Below are 14,572 nucleotides of genomic sequence, written 5' to 3' on the forward strand. Positions count from 1 at the left end.
TGACGTGTTCTGTCAGGGGCCACAGAGCTCTGGCACAACCACCTCCCCCCGCATTCTGTTGGAGCTGGAAGACAGCCATGGGCACCATGTGAGCAGACGGGCCTGGCTGTGTTCCAGTATTTAAGAGGCTGGCACGGGCCAGAGTGGGCCTGTGGGCTGTTATTTGCGGACCTGGGCTTAAATGACAAACATCAAATTATTTGGGTTTCCCTTTAGATATTTGTTCCTGATTTTATTAGTTATTAAAACTCCGACATTGCCTAGATGAGGTATGATGTACATGGCATTTCTTGTTCTTTCTCCTGACTTGGGAGCCCCCCCACAAAGAGGAGAGCAGGGTGGTCAGTTATGGTCACTCGCAAGTCAGAGCATGTCACTGCCTACTCCACCATCATCTTTCTGATTCAGAAATCCTGCGGGGCTCCTAGGAGCCTGGCCAGTTCTGGTGCGGGAGATGGCTCCATTCTAAAGGGGCTTGGGGACCCATGAGTCAATGCCAGCACTCACAGAAGGTGCCTCTGCTGGCTGCCGCTTCACCCCTCCGAGGGTCCTCAGGCCCTGCCTGGGTGTTAGCGCTCCTGGTCCAACCTCTGTCCTGTCTGCGGGGCCAGAACCGCCCTGTTGCTCCAGCACAGCCGGGCCAGAGGTCAGTTCCGCCGGTGAGCTGTGCCCCCTGGTGGCTGCACACACACCTCCCGCCGGGTCAGGATGGCCCAGCTGCCCCCACCAGAGGGGCAAGGGCCCTCAGAGGTCTGAGGGAGGAAGTGAAAGCTCTACCTGTAAGGCCTTTTCTCTGCCCAGGCCCCTTTTCTCTGAGGGTCCCTTCTTTTAGGTGGGAGTGGAGAACCTAAGGGCCCAGGTTCCAGGAGCTGGCCCGTGGGAGAGGCTTGAGCTGCAGGTCAGGGCATGTGAGGTTGTATTAGCTCCTGCAGGGCCAGCGTTGGGCCGACGAGAACCTTTGAGGCTGTTGGGTGAGGGGTCCTGGTGTCAGGCTTGGGCCCTCTTGTTGGGGGACAGGCAGCCTTGGAGACATTCTGTAGAGACCAAAGAGCCGTAGCCAACCACAGCTGCCCTGGGAATGCCCAATGCGCTGCCCCGGGAATTACCCCTCGAGACCATGGGGTCCGCTCTGGTGTGGGGTCCCAGCCGCAGCCCCTGGCCTTGACCAGGCTACAGGGACACAGTGCTGCCCCCACCTGGCCTGTCCGGAGCGCTCCATTCACTCTGGGCTTAGGAGGGCTTCCAAGACACGGAGGGCTCTGTTAAGAGTCCCAGCTCCGTCCGGAGCCAGACGGTGTGAAACCACACCTGGCACTTGGTAGCTGGGGCCTTTGTGGTTGACTTAACCACTGCGCCTTAGTTTTCTCATGTGTCAAATGGGGCCATAATGGTGACTCTTTACTAATAATGGGTGAGTGGTTGCATGTTACGCACTGAGCATGGAACCCGGCAGGCAGTGACAGGCCCACCTGCTTCCCTTCCCCTGACTCACCTGGGTCACTGGGCAGAAGAGGCCAGCCCCCAACTCTCCTGCCCCCAGGTGGAAAGTCAGAAATCCTGGTCATCTCTGACTTGGGGTGTTGTGAATGGTTTTGCTTTCTACGTTATATTTTTATTGTTTGTTCTACACTTCTTAATAAGGACGAACCACTGGTAGGAACATGTTACAGAGGCCTAGCCCCAAAATAAAACTTCTGTCTCTTCTTATTTCACATGATACCTCAGGAGCAAAAGAGATGGGGAGAAACAGCTCCTCCTCAGATTTTTACCTTTATCTTCAGGCACCAAGGATCTGTTGCAACTGTCCTGACCATCCTTACAGCCCTCTCCCACTGCATCCCAAAATATAGCACCTAGCTTTGGCTGCAGATCAGATTCCTGAGGAGGACAAGCACATAGATGCTGTCAGCATCTTCCACCCTGTGCAGCTGGTCGACAAGAACATCCGGCCCATTTAGACAGTCCTCAGGCTTCCTTTGCTCCCATCTGTCTCTTTGTCCAAAAGAACCTTTCTGACTTAGGCTTGACCTCCCACTGGATGCCTTACCTCCCACCAGTTGACCCTGTAAGCTATTTCGTTGGAGCGACAAGCTCTTCAGGTCGTTGGCCCTGCTTCCTCACAGGTGTTCAGAATATTGTGGAAGTGAGGCCCCTAAGTTTCTCAAAGAAGAAACATTCTGCTCCCTTCACAAATGAATCGGCCTCATCTCCAAACTCCCCTGACTCATCATCTGCCTCTCTTGTTATTCACTTATTTATCAGCTGCGCTGGGTCTTTGTTGGTCCACCCTGGCTTTTTTCTAGTTGCAGTGAGTTGGGACTAATCTTGGTTGCAGGGCATGGGCTTCTCGTTGCAATGGCTTCTCTAGTTGCGGGGCCCTAGAGCCGGGTATACTGTACCGTATAGTACAGTAGTTGTGGTGCACAGCCTTACTTGCCTCTTGTCATGTGAAATCCTTCTGGACCAGGGATCGAACCCATGTCCCCTGCATTGGCAGGCGAGCTCCTAACCCCTGGACTACCAGAGAGGTCCTCATCGCCTGCCTTAACTTCAGCTTGTTCTTCACGAGTGCTTAATACCCTGCGCCGGGTCTCGCCCATTTATTTAGCAACCGAGCGTGCATCTGATATGCTCATTGTGGAATAAACAGGCATCCCCCACCCGCCCACTGCCACTTTCTCTGTGTGTGATGGCATTGTAATGAATTTGCGTTCACAGGGCAGTTCTCATGACTCTTCTTAAAGTAGAATTATGCTTTTTTTGTTGTTTTTTTGGATGGAAACAACCATCACTGTGCTCTTGGGCTAACCAAAGACTTTTTATTTGTGTTTTCTCTCAAAGCATCAAAGACAACTTTCTCTGCCCCTCACCCAATCGAAATCATCTCCCAAAAGAGGATTTTTCAGGGAAGAAACAGATCACTTAATTAAAAACCTGCTAGGCAAGAGAATCAGCAAACTGATCAACTCCTCAGAGGAGCTGCAGGACGGCTTCCGAGAGTTCTATGACGGCTGGCACAGCAGGCCGCCCAGCTACCAGGGGCTGCTGCTGCCTCACCTTGAGGGCCCAGAGATCAAAGTCTGGGCCCAGCGCTACTTGCGCTGGATTCCAGAGGCCCAGATCCTGGGTGGCGGCGGAGTGGCCACCATGAGCAAACTCTTGGAGATGATGGAGGAAGTCCAGCGCCTACAGGAGAAAATTGAGGCGAGACACCACAGCCAGGAGGCCCTCCAGGCAGAGGCTGCCTCGCCACCGAGGACCTCGGGCCGCCTGTCCTCCTTGTTCCCTTTCGCGCTGCTGCAGCGCCATCCCTCCAAACCTGTCCTGCCCACCAGCGGGTGGAAAGCCCTGGGAGATGAAGACGACTTGGCCAAGCGAGAAGACGAGTTTGTGGACCTAGGGGACGTGTGACTGGCCTGCTCGGTGGCGGTGAGAGAGGACCCTCGCAGGCTGGGACAGGAGGTTGGACATGTCTGCTCTCCACGTCGGTGTGGAGGGCAAGCCTGGGTCTTCTGGAAAAGAGCTGGTTCTCATTTCTCCCCGCCCCCAGTTCTGGAAGACTATGCAGTTGACCACCCGTATTTGAGTATTATTGAAAGGAGTTAGTGCGTGACCTGTGAAACAGCTGTGGCCGGCGTCCTCTGCGTTAGTATCACTCGGACCCCATGGTAGCTCCTTTACTACTTAGAAAGGGCTTTGGTTAGCTGTGCTTGGACGCTGTACGGTCCTCACATCTTTCCTGTGCCAGCGTGCTTTATCCAGTCGTCAGGAGTAGCGTCTCTAGCCCATCCTGGTTCAGAGCAAGTTCAGCTTTACATGGTGTGTGTGTGTGTGTATGTGTGTGTATATGTGTGTGTGTGTTGGATTAACAGATTCAGACAGCGTTGTTAAGATGTGTGGCCTTCATTTCCAAACCGTAGCAGTTTTCCTGTGTCCTCTTGCCATGCGTGTCACCATCCTGACGTTTCCGACCACCCTCAGACTGTGTCACTTTATGTGGGGGTGGGGGGCTGGCTCGTGGGCCGACAGCTCCAGGTCCCCCCCACCCTGCCCCCCCACCAGCTGTGCACCGCTTCCACCATCCCTTCACACTCCCCGCCTTGGTGTACCTCGTCCTGGGATCTTGCTGCTAAGCCTGTGGGTCAAACTGGGGGAAATCTCTTAGGTTTGCCCAGAGGCGCCTCCATTCTTCCGGAGGCACGCAGTGTTTGAAAGAGGTTGCTTCGCCTTTTTCCAACAGCATGCCGAGGCTTCAGAGCGTCTGTGACCGCCGTCCTCAGGCGGTGTCCCCAGTTTCTGCTACCTTACAGCCTCATGAAGATCACTGTTGAACATGGCTATCATAGGGAAGCGGTCAAGCATAAGTTTCAGAAGTGATGGTGACCACATAGTACCTCAGTGATTTAAAAAGCCATAGAAGAAACTTGACTATGCCTGGTAACCTTCCTGGATCTGCTGTTTAAATGATCTATAGTTTTTAAGTGCCGGAAAAGCACACTTAAGTGAGGACCCGTTTTTTCATTCTCCGTGGAAACCTGTTCAGTTCCACAAAAGGAAGTGGGAAAAATGATCGATCTCACGTCAGAATGTTCCCTATCAGAAGTTTGCCTTTTATACCTGTTTGCTCTCCAGTATGGATTCCAATTTGAACATTACCTGTTTAGAAAAGCTTTCAGTTGCTGAAGGGCAATAAGAAAATTTGAAACTGTTGACAAAGAGGAGTTTCTGGGTTTGCACTGAATCGTCTTTTGTACACCACAAGAAATTGCTTTGCAATCCTCCTCATGCCATATTGATGCTCAAGCCTTGTTGGTCTGTTCCGACGATGGAGATTGAGGGGAGGGCAGGATTTATGCATCTGGGGCCAAACACATGCCCAGTCTTGGTTGCCTTAAGAGTCTCACTAGTAAGGTCAGTGTAGGCTTGCAGTGGGGACTATAAAATGACCCTAATTCATTGGTTATGTTCTGTGGGCCTTCTTAAATTAGCACGAACCTCCTTTCCTGGCCCCACTGCCTCCCAGATACACTGTGGAGTTAACTAGTTTTGTTACCATATTATAATGGGAATATTTATACAGTAGCCTCTTCAGTCTTAAGATCTTAGTAATTTTCATTCCAAAAATGCCCGGTGTGATGCTTTACACTCCATAAAGTATGGTTTAAAGGCACAAGGTCATGGCCCCTGTCATAGCAGTTGAATGTGCATTGAAATATTTTTCTATGATTTTTTAAAAGTAAAATTACAATAGAAGAATAAGCTGTTTTAACATGTAAGGTCATGACAGTTTATGTATTTATATCTGAAATGAGATTTCTATAAACTTGTATTTGTGTACAGGATTCTCAGTGGATTTATATATTGTGACATTTTTATTCAAGATTGAGATATGGATTATGGTTAACAGTAAAAGCTAAAATGAGATCATTTACTTTGTCTAAAATGCTGCACTGTGCACGTTTGGAAATGTATATTAATTTCCTGTATATAATATCTTGAGTTTGTTTATACCTCCAGGTTTTTACACTGAAGATAAATTAGCTTTAATTACATTAGAAACTTTTTTTTTTTTTTAAGGGAATAAGCTGTTGGGCTAAATCTGTATAAATGTGCTTTTTATTTTCTGGATGTTCAATGAAAGTTTATACTTGTATTTCACTGCATCGTATCTGATTGCAGAAATTAAAGCACAATTTACTGTATTTGGTGTGGTTGGTATAACATGGTATAATTATTTTCATTTAGTCACTGTGTGTGTCGCGGTGGGGGTGGTTGATTGGTTAGTGGGTGGATGGAAAACTAATAACCAAATGGAGATTTAAAATTTCAGGAGGTGATAAAATACTATGACAAGAAATAAAATAGGGTAGCACCCTATAGGGTAAGGAGGTGGCGCTAGTGGTAAAGAATCTGCCTGCCAGTGCAGGAGACGTAAGAGACTCAGGTTGGAAGATCCATCCTCTGGAGCAGGCCATGGCAACCCACTCCAGTATTCCTGCCTGGAGAGTCCCCATGGACAGAGAAGCCTGGTGGGCTACAGTCCATGGGGTCACACAGAGTTGGACACAACTGAGGTGACTTTGCATGCATGCATGCCTATAGGGTAAGTAAAGGGAGAGAGTTTTTTAATCCCTGAGATTAAATATCACTGCCTCTTTGCTTTTGTGGGGATATATAAAATGAGAATAACTTTGTCGATGGAAGGGGTCTGATGAAAGAGAAAAGGCTTCGTTTCCTGCCTCAGAGAGTAAGCAGGCTGGCCTGGGTGGGATGGTGTGTACAAGGAGGACTTTTTCCTCATTCATTTGTTCAGTGTTTGTCTCCGAGATTGGTTGAGAAGCTCTCTTCTCTGCCCTCTCCTGCCCGCGGCCCTCTCCCCTGGCTCTGCCCACCCCTCTGTTGCTGTGGGCCAGGCCTGTCACAGGGCCGGTTCCGAGCCATCCCTGGACCTCCACATGCTCCCACTGCTGCCGCATTGCCCTCACGTGTGGCAGGTACTTGGTATTTGTATTAAACTCCTGTTAGAAGTTCTGGTGCATGCATGCTAAGTCACTTCAGTTGTGTCTGACTGTGACCCTGTGGACTGTAGCCTGCCAGGCTCCTCTGTCCACGGGATTCTCCAGGCAAGAATACTGGAATGGGTTGCCCTTTCCTCGTCCAGGGGATCTTCCTAACCCAGGGATCCAACCCACATCTCTTAGGTCTCCTGTATCGGCCGCAGGTTCTTTACCACTAGTGCCACCGGGGAAGCCCTGAGGTTAGCCGACTCCAGTCCTGTTTTCCACATTTGTTAACTAGCTCTTGGACTTGGGAGGACTCCCTCTCTTCAGGTTTTGCTTGTTCCTGGATTTCCAAGTGAGGGCCGTGGGGGACTGAGGGAAAGCAGGGCGGGGAGAGGAAGAGAGCATTTCCTTTCCCGTCGTCCGGTATGAAACAGGACCGTGGGGAGAGGCGGCTCCTGCTGAGAACGGACTACCTGGCTCCCGTGTCACCTCCTGTCCTGGAAGGTGCGTGGACGGGCGGAGGGAACCTGGACTCTCACTTGTTTTCTGAGCCGGTCCCGTGGTTGTGCTCACTGTTTCTCAGCAGGAGAGTCTCAGCTGAGCTTGGGCCCTACTGGGCCCTAGGGCATTTGTGAAGCCCACCCCGGGGCAGGACCACTGCAGGGCCAGGAGACAGGGCCTTCAGTAACAGGTCCTTCCACATCGACCCTTCTAGCAACCATCCCCAAACACACTCGCTCTTAAAAATGTTAGATGGGGATGTGAGAGAGAAGGCCCTATTTGTGCCATGGGCTCCAGTGTAACCAGGTATTGTGCAAGGGTTTATATGGGAATGTATTGGCAATCAGGCTGGCCAATCAGGGTAACAACGAAATAACTGGTTAAGGGTCATTTATATATTGAACAGGAAAGTTATTTGTTAGAATGATGGTTCTGTATCTCTAAAAACAGACAACTTGGTCTATTTTGTGGTTCCGGCCCAGGTTCTTTTAAATTCTTTGGTCTTTAATCCTCCCATGACACTGTCTGCCTTTAGCAGTTTAAGGATATGAAGGTATGTAATCATATGGAAATACACACAGTTCTAACCAGTGGACGGCCAGAGAAGTCCTTGGCTTTTTTAAAAAATCTAGTTTTGCTGGTCAGTCCAGTGTTTGTTAAATTTTAAAAAAAATATTAGGTTTGAATATTCCTTTTGTGAAAAGCTATGTGACATTTGTTTGTTTTAGTCTTGAATGGAGAACTTTTCAAATAATCAGAGACCTGGGGCAGGCCAGTGCACTGCTAATCCCCAGCGCTGAAAGGGCACAGGGCGTGCCATTCCTGGGCTGGGAAGGAATGCGGAAGGGCGACATTTTATCCCTCAGACTGACCTGAGGACCTGGGCCTGGAATGCACTGCCGCAGGGAGAGCTGAACGTTCAGTTCAGTTCAGTTCAGTCGCTCAGTCCTGTCCGACTCTTTGCGACCCCATGAATCGCAGCACACCAGGCCTCCCTGTCCATCACCAGCTCCTGGAGTTTACTCAAACTCATGTCCATCGAGTCGGTGATGCCATCCAGCCATCTCATCCTCTGTCGTCCCCTTCTCCTCCTGCCCACAGTCCCTCGCAGCATCAGAGTCTTTTCCAATGAGTCAACTCTTCACATGAGGTGGCCGAAGTATTGGAGTTTCAGCTCCAGCATCAGTCCTTCCAATGAACACCCAGGACTGGTCTCCTTTAGCATGGACTGGTTGGATCTCCTTGCAGTCCAAGGGACTCTCAAGAGTCTTCTCCAACACCACAGTTCAAAAGCATCAGTTCTTCAGCACTCAGCTTTCTTCACAGTCCAACTCTCACATCCATACATGACTACTGGAAAAACCATAGCCTTGATTAGACGGACCTTTGTTGGCAAAGTAATGTCTCTGCTTTTTAATACGCTGTCTAGGTTGGTCATAACTTTCCTTCCAAGGAGTAAGAGTCTTTTAATTTCCTGTCTGCAATCACCATCTGCAGCGTTTTTGGAGCCCAAAATATAAAGTCAGCCACTGTTTCCACTGTTTCCCCATCTATTTGCCATGAAGCGATGGGACCGGATGCCTTGATCTTAGTTTTCTGAATGTTGAGCTTTAAGCCAACTTTTTCACTCTCCTCTTTCACTGTCATCAAGAGGCTCTTTAGTTCTTCTTTGCTTTCTGCCATAAGGGTGATGTCATCTGCATATCTGAGGTTATTGATATTTCTCCCGGCAATCTTGATTCCAGCTTGTGCTTCCTCCAGCCCAGTTGCTGCCTTGCAAATAAATTCTTTGATACCATCTTTCCAGATTCCGTATATATGCATTAGTATATGATATTTATCTTTCTCTTTCTGACTTACTTCACTTTGTATAATAGGTTCTAGGTTCATCGACCTCATTAGAACTGACTCAAATGCCTTTTTTTATATGGCTGAGCAATATTCCATTGTGTGTATGAACCACAGCTTCTTTATCCATTCATCTGTCGAGTCGATGGCTATCTAGGTTGCTTTCATGTTCTATCTATTATAAATAGTGCTACAGTGAACGTTGGGGTACATATGTCTTTTTCAATTTTGGTTTCTTCAGGGTATACAGCATTCTATATCTTGATAAGCAAATCTCGGTGAAATTACATTTAAGCTATGTGTTTCACTGTATTTAAATTTTGCATTAAGAGAATATTAAGCAAATCTTGAACTCTAGTTAATGATACTGCCAACAAATTATTAATGGGGAAATGCTCTGTTGTCTGCATTTTACTTTCATTGGCACCAACACCAGGAGGGATTAATGGCTGGGTAGAGGGATGGACATGGCTGGATATGTGATAAAGTGAATAATAGTAGATAAAATGACAGTGATGTGATCTTGAGCTGGGTATGTAGGAGTACGAGTGTCCACAAAATTCTTTAAAACTGACTGTGTTTGGAAGTTTTCGTAATAAAATGTTGGATTTTGCGGACTTCCCCAGCAGTCCAGTGATTAAGACTCTTTGCTTCCAATTCAGGGCCCATGGGTTCAATCCCTGGTCAAGGAACTAAGATTTCATATGCCATGCAGTGTGGCCAAAAAGTGAAAAAAAAAGTTGGGTTGTTTTGGAGGAGGCCATGCCTCCAGCATGCCGGAGCCGATTTCTCCAACCAGAGACTGAATCTGTGCCCCCTGCAGTGGAAGTGTGGCATCTTAACCACTGGACCACCAGGGAATTCCATAGAAAATTTTTAAAACAAACTCTTCAAGAATTAATTCTAAACAGAGGGTGGAAAGGTACATAGAACTATATCAGTCTTTTATGAGAGAAGAGAAACTCTATCCTTATAAAACTACCTGGCCACCAGGAAGATACAATGAAACTCAGAGAAGTAACCGGAATGTTCATGTTCTCCCTACCTCCACCGCCCAGAGCCCCCTATTTCTGTTTCCATCATCTCTGCACCATCATTTTCTGTTGCCTGGATCATCATTCTAAACTCCTTTCTCTCTGCTTTTGGTCCCTTCTCTCATGTTGCCAGTGAATCTTCCTAAAGCAGTCATGTGATTTTTTTTTCTTTTTCTTTTTGACTTGAAAACATGTGATGGATGCATCCATTAGAACACTGGGTTACAGTATCTTAAGACAAAAAGAGAGACTGTGAGTTTGAAGGTGGAGGTTAGAGATGCTGTTGGGTCTCTGTTCCTGAAGCCCATGTAGTCTTCTTTTCTTTTTTTAATTTGGCTGCTCTGGGTCTTAGTTGCAGCAGGTGAGTTCATTGCGGCATATGGGATCTTTAGATTCAACATGTGGGATCTAGTTCCCTGATCAGAGATCGAACCTGGGTCCTGCATTGAAAGTGTGAAATCTTAGCCATGGGATGAGCAGGGAATTCTCCCTGAAGCCCTTGTAGTCTATTCTGAGCATTCTTTGCTGTTCTTAGGTCTGCACACCAGCTTTCTTGTCTTCCCAGCTGATGAAGTGGGATGAAACTCCCACAACAACTGTTTTCAAGAGACCAGTCAGATTGAATTGGAATCTTGGTCCCATTCCAGATCCGGGGCGGAGAGTCTGGGCCAGCCAGCTGTGGGGCGGGATCTTACTGGGCCACTCCCCCCAGCTCTGAGTGTGCTGTGCGCTTGCCTGCCCAGCACAGATGCCGGCTATTCACTGCTTATTCATTGTGAGGCAGTCATCTTTCCCTGTCAGATTCTCAAGTTTCTTCATACTATGAATGTCACATTTCTGTGTTTTTCTACATTGACTGACAGCGGCCCCCATCAGGGGCTGAGGAGTGTGATAGTTAAGGGGTGGCCTCTCTAGAACCAAACTACCTGAATCTGAACCCCTGATTCACAACTTATGAACTGTGGGACTTGGCTGAGGGAGTTACCATCCCTCCCTCTCAGTAAAATGGCAGCATTCACAGAATCCATCTTATTGGATTTGGAGAATTTGGAGAATTAATTTGGAGAATTAATGATGAGTTCCTCTTAAGTGTCTATTACATAGTAGATGTTCAACAAATGTTAGCTATTATTATGTGGTCATTTAAATACTTTATGTAAACAGAGGTGTGTGTATGTGTGTGTGTAAACTTAACCAGTAGTAGTTAACATTTGAAATACCCCAAACAGGAATCCAAGTTCCAAAGGTGGCTACGTAAGCACTTCAGATATTCAAAATCTACCTCCAAAGGTTTGCTGAGCATCTTCTAGCAGTGAGATGTGTCGGTACATGGGATATACTCTTGCCCCTGCCCACTGCTGATTTCCAGAAACTACTGACTTAGCAGAAAAGTGTCACAATTATATAATGGCCAAATTTACTTGGATCAAGTCTTGACTTCAATTCAATCATTATATATATCAGTAGTTAAGATTTACTGGATGTTCAGTAATAGTTGTATCTGGGGGAACTCCTCCCTGTTCCCTACAGTTGTATGGGAGGCTTAGGGTATATGAAGTCAGCCTGCAGTTTTTGGTTCATTGTGGCTGCCACCTAAGGTCTCTATGTCTTTGTTTGTTTTTTTTAATTAATTAGTTAATTTTTGGCTGTGCTGGGTCTTTGTTCCTACACGTGGGCTTTCTCTTCTTGTGCCGAGCAGAGACTACTCTTTGCCATGGAGCACAGGCTCTAGGGAGTGTGAGCTTCACTAACTGCAGCACACAGGCCCTAAAGTACATAGATTTCAGTAGTTGTGGTGCACAGGATTAGTTGCTTTGTGACAGATGGGATCTTCCTGGACCAAGGACTGAACCTGTGTCCCCTGCATTGGCCAGCAGATTCTTAACCATTGGACCACCAGGAAAGTTACTCGGTGGCTTAGTTTGGATTTACCCAATAGCCAAGACTCTGGGACAAATGTTTGAATGCAACTTGTTTATCTGGCAAGTGATCCCAACTAACAGCGTCAAAGAGTGAGCAGTTAAAAAAGGTTCACGTAAGTTACTGCAGTGAGCGATGGGGCCCAGCCCTGCCAGGAACCCTCTGAGAGACCATATGAACTTAGGAGGGTGTTGATTATACCCATATCTCTTTTTAAAAAACAATTTGTTTTCGGTTGCTTTGCATCTTTGTTGCTGCTAGCAGGCTTTCTCTAGTTGTGGCAAACGGGGGCTACTCTTAGTTGTGATGTGTGAGCATCTCACTGCAGTGGCTTCTCGTTGCAGAGCACGGGATCTAGGCGCATGGGCTTCAGTAGCCGTAGCACACAGGCTCAGTAGTTGGGGCTCTTGGACCCTAGAGCACACTGGCTTCAAATAGTTGTAGTGTGTGGGCTCAGAAGTTGTGGCGTGTGGACCTGGTTGCTCTGTGGCATGTGTAATCTTTCCAGACCAGAGATTGAAGTGGTGTCTGTCCCCTGCATTGGCAGAAGGATTCTTATCCACTGTACCACCAGGGAGGCCCCCATATCTCATCTTGCCTCACTCAGCGTGGTCTTGTGAAAATTCCTCTAAATTAGGAGGTAGAGTTCCAATGCATTTTATATAATAGCACCTCAAAGAGCATCATAAAGGGCTTTTGTAACAACTAACCCTTTCAGCTCTCTTCTACCTCAAGATAAATTCCTTGATTTCTCCCCAGATTCCAAATGTGGGACTACCTGTGGCTCCCCTCTTGTTTAAGGGGTACTATGTCTATATATCCCCAATGCCTGTGGGCATTTCTAAATGCCCTTCTTATTCCTACTAAGAGGCTGAATTTTGTCCTGCCCCAGAGTTTCTGGTTACAGGTTCTGATTTCCCAGAATTCTTAAATACTTGACCCACCCTGTCCATTGCCTCCCAGGAAGTGGTGAAATTAAACTAGATGAGTATGTGATTCAATCCTTACTGTGAATTAGAACCTTTTGTTTAATTAAATAAAATCAAATAACTGTAGTGTTTTCAGTTCCCAGAGCACCCATACGTTCATCCAGTTCCAAGGCGCCCCACCAACCTTTTCAAGTGCAATAACATTCTCAAATGTGCACCACTGCCCCAAATCCTCTGAGCTATGAGACACCAGGAAACAACAGCCAGAATTCAATAAATAAGTGTTTTGTGATTTTTTTAAAAAATTGAGCAAAATGCCAAGACATTAAACAGCCTCTGTTTATAGTAGGTGGTAAGAAAAATGTAATGTAACACATGCTATTTCTTGCCTGTGCCTAACCAGTTTGATCTATGCTTCTACTGTGTGAGCAGCTTCAAAATTTGTCGGTTTTCTTCGCAATAACATAGCACATGCCAGGGAATAAGGGCTCAGTGTTGTCGGCACAAGGAGAACTTATCCTGGACTGACTCAGGCAGAAAGGAGCCAAGTTGTCAAGACAAAGGGCAACTGAGCTCCATGAATTCCAGCCTGACACCCATGGCTGCTCAGTTCAGAGATACAGTCCATGGCTGTGTCCCAGTGAGCTGCCTTTTTGGGTACCCCTGTTCTTAGACCAGGTGGTTTAGAGTATTCATGACTCCCAGAGAGAACAGGCTGGGGAGAAGGAAGCTGCCTTTTTAGTCAGTTCAGTCGCTCAGTCGTGTCCGACTCTCTGTCACCCCATGGACTGCAGCACGCCAGGCCTCCCTATCCATCACCAACTCCCGGAGTTGACTCAAATTCATGTCCATTGAGTCGGTGATGCCATCCAACCATCTCATCCTCTGTTGTCCCATTCTCTTCCCGCCTTCAATCTTTCCCAGCATCAGGGTCTTTTCAAATGAGTCAGTTCTTCACATCAGGTGGCCAAAGTACTGGACTTTCAGCTTCAGCATTAGTCCCTCCAATGAATATTTAGGACTGATTTCCTTTAGGATGGACTGGTTGGATCTCCTTGCAGTCCAAGGGACTCTTAAGAGTCTTCTCCAACACCACAGTTCAAAAGCATCAATTCTTCGGCGCTCAGCTTTCTTTTTAGTCCAACTCTCACATCCATACATGACTGCTGGAAAAATCATAGCTTTGACTAGACGGACCTTTGTTGGCAAAGTAATGTCTTTGCTTTTTAATATGCTGTCTAGGTTGGTCATAATTTTTCTTTCAAGGAGCAAGCGTCTTTAGCTGAGAGTTTCTATTTTTGGAGATGGGAACAGGTAGCAGCTTTATTGAGGTATAATTCACATACCACACAATTCACCCATTTAAGGTGTACAAAGCAATAGTTGTTAATATATTCACAGCTCTGCAGCCATCACCACAATCAATTATAGAACATTTCCATTATCTCCAAAACAAACTCTTACCCTTAGCTATCAGTTCCCAACCCCCATGAGCTGCCAGCCTTAGGCAGCTACTAGTCTGTCTGTCTTCATATATTTGCTTATTTTGGACATTTCATATAAACAGAATCATGTATGTGGTCTTCTGTGATCAGTTTCTCCCACTTAGCAGAATGTTTTCAAGGTTCATCAATATATATAGGATGTATCAGAACTTCATTCCTTTGCGTGGCCTAATAATAGCTTGTTGTATGGATATACCACATTTGATTTATCTGTTCACTAGTTTGGGCATTTCACCTGTTGGATGGGTCCATATCCATCCAAACCACTAAGTTTACCCATTCCTTAGTTTGGGTTGTTTCCTCATCTTCCACATTATTGACTAATGATGTTA

At 46.9% G+C, this 14,572-nt stretch overlaps 1 protein-coding gene across 1 annotated transcript in view; it reads left to right on the forward strand.

Annotated features, from left to right (window-relative positions):
- Window positions 1–5,702, forward strand: part of MTMR12 (myotubularin related protein 12) — a 66,251-nt gene extending 60,549 nt beyond the window's left edge. The window contains exon 16 of the mRNA XM_043887331.1: window positions 2,842–5,702. Within this exon, the coding sequence (XP_043743266.1) occupies window positions 2,842–3,411 (570 nt within the window). The 3' untranslated portion in view covers window positions 3,412–5,702. The remainder of the gene's footprint in view (window positions 1–2,841) is intronic.
- Window positions 5,703–14,572: the final 8,870 nt, after the last annotated feature.

This window comes from Cervus elaphus, chromosome 25 (genome assembly GCF_910594005.1).
Source record: "Cervus elaphus chromosome 25, mCerEla1.1, whole genome shotgun sequence".
NCBI lineage: Eukaryota > Metazoa > Chordata > Mammalia > Artiodactyla > Cervidae > Cervus > Cervus elaphus.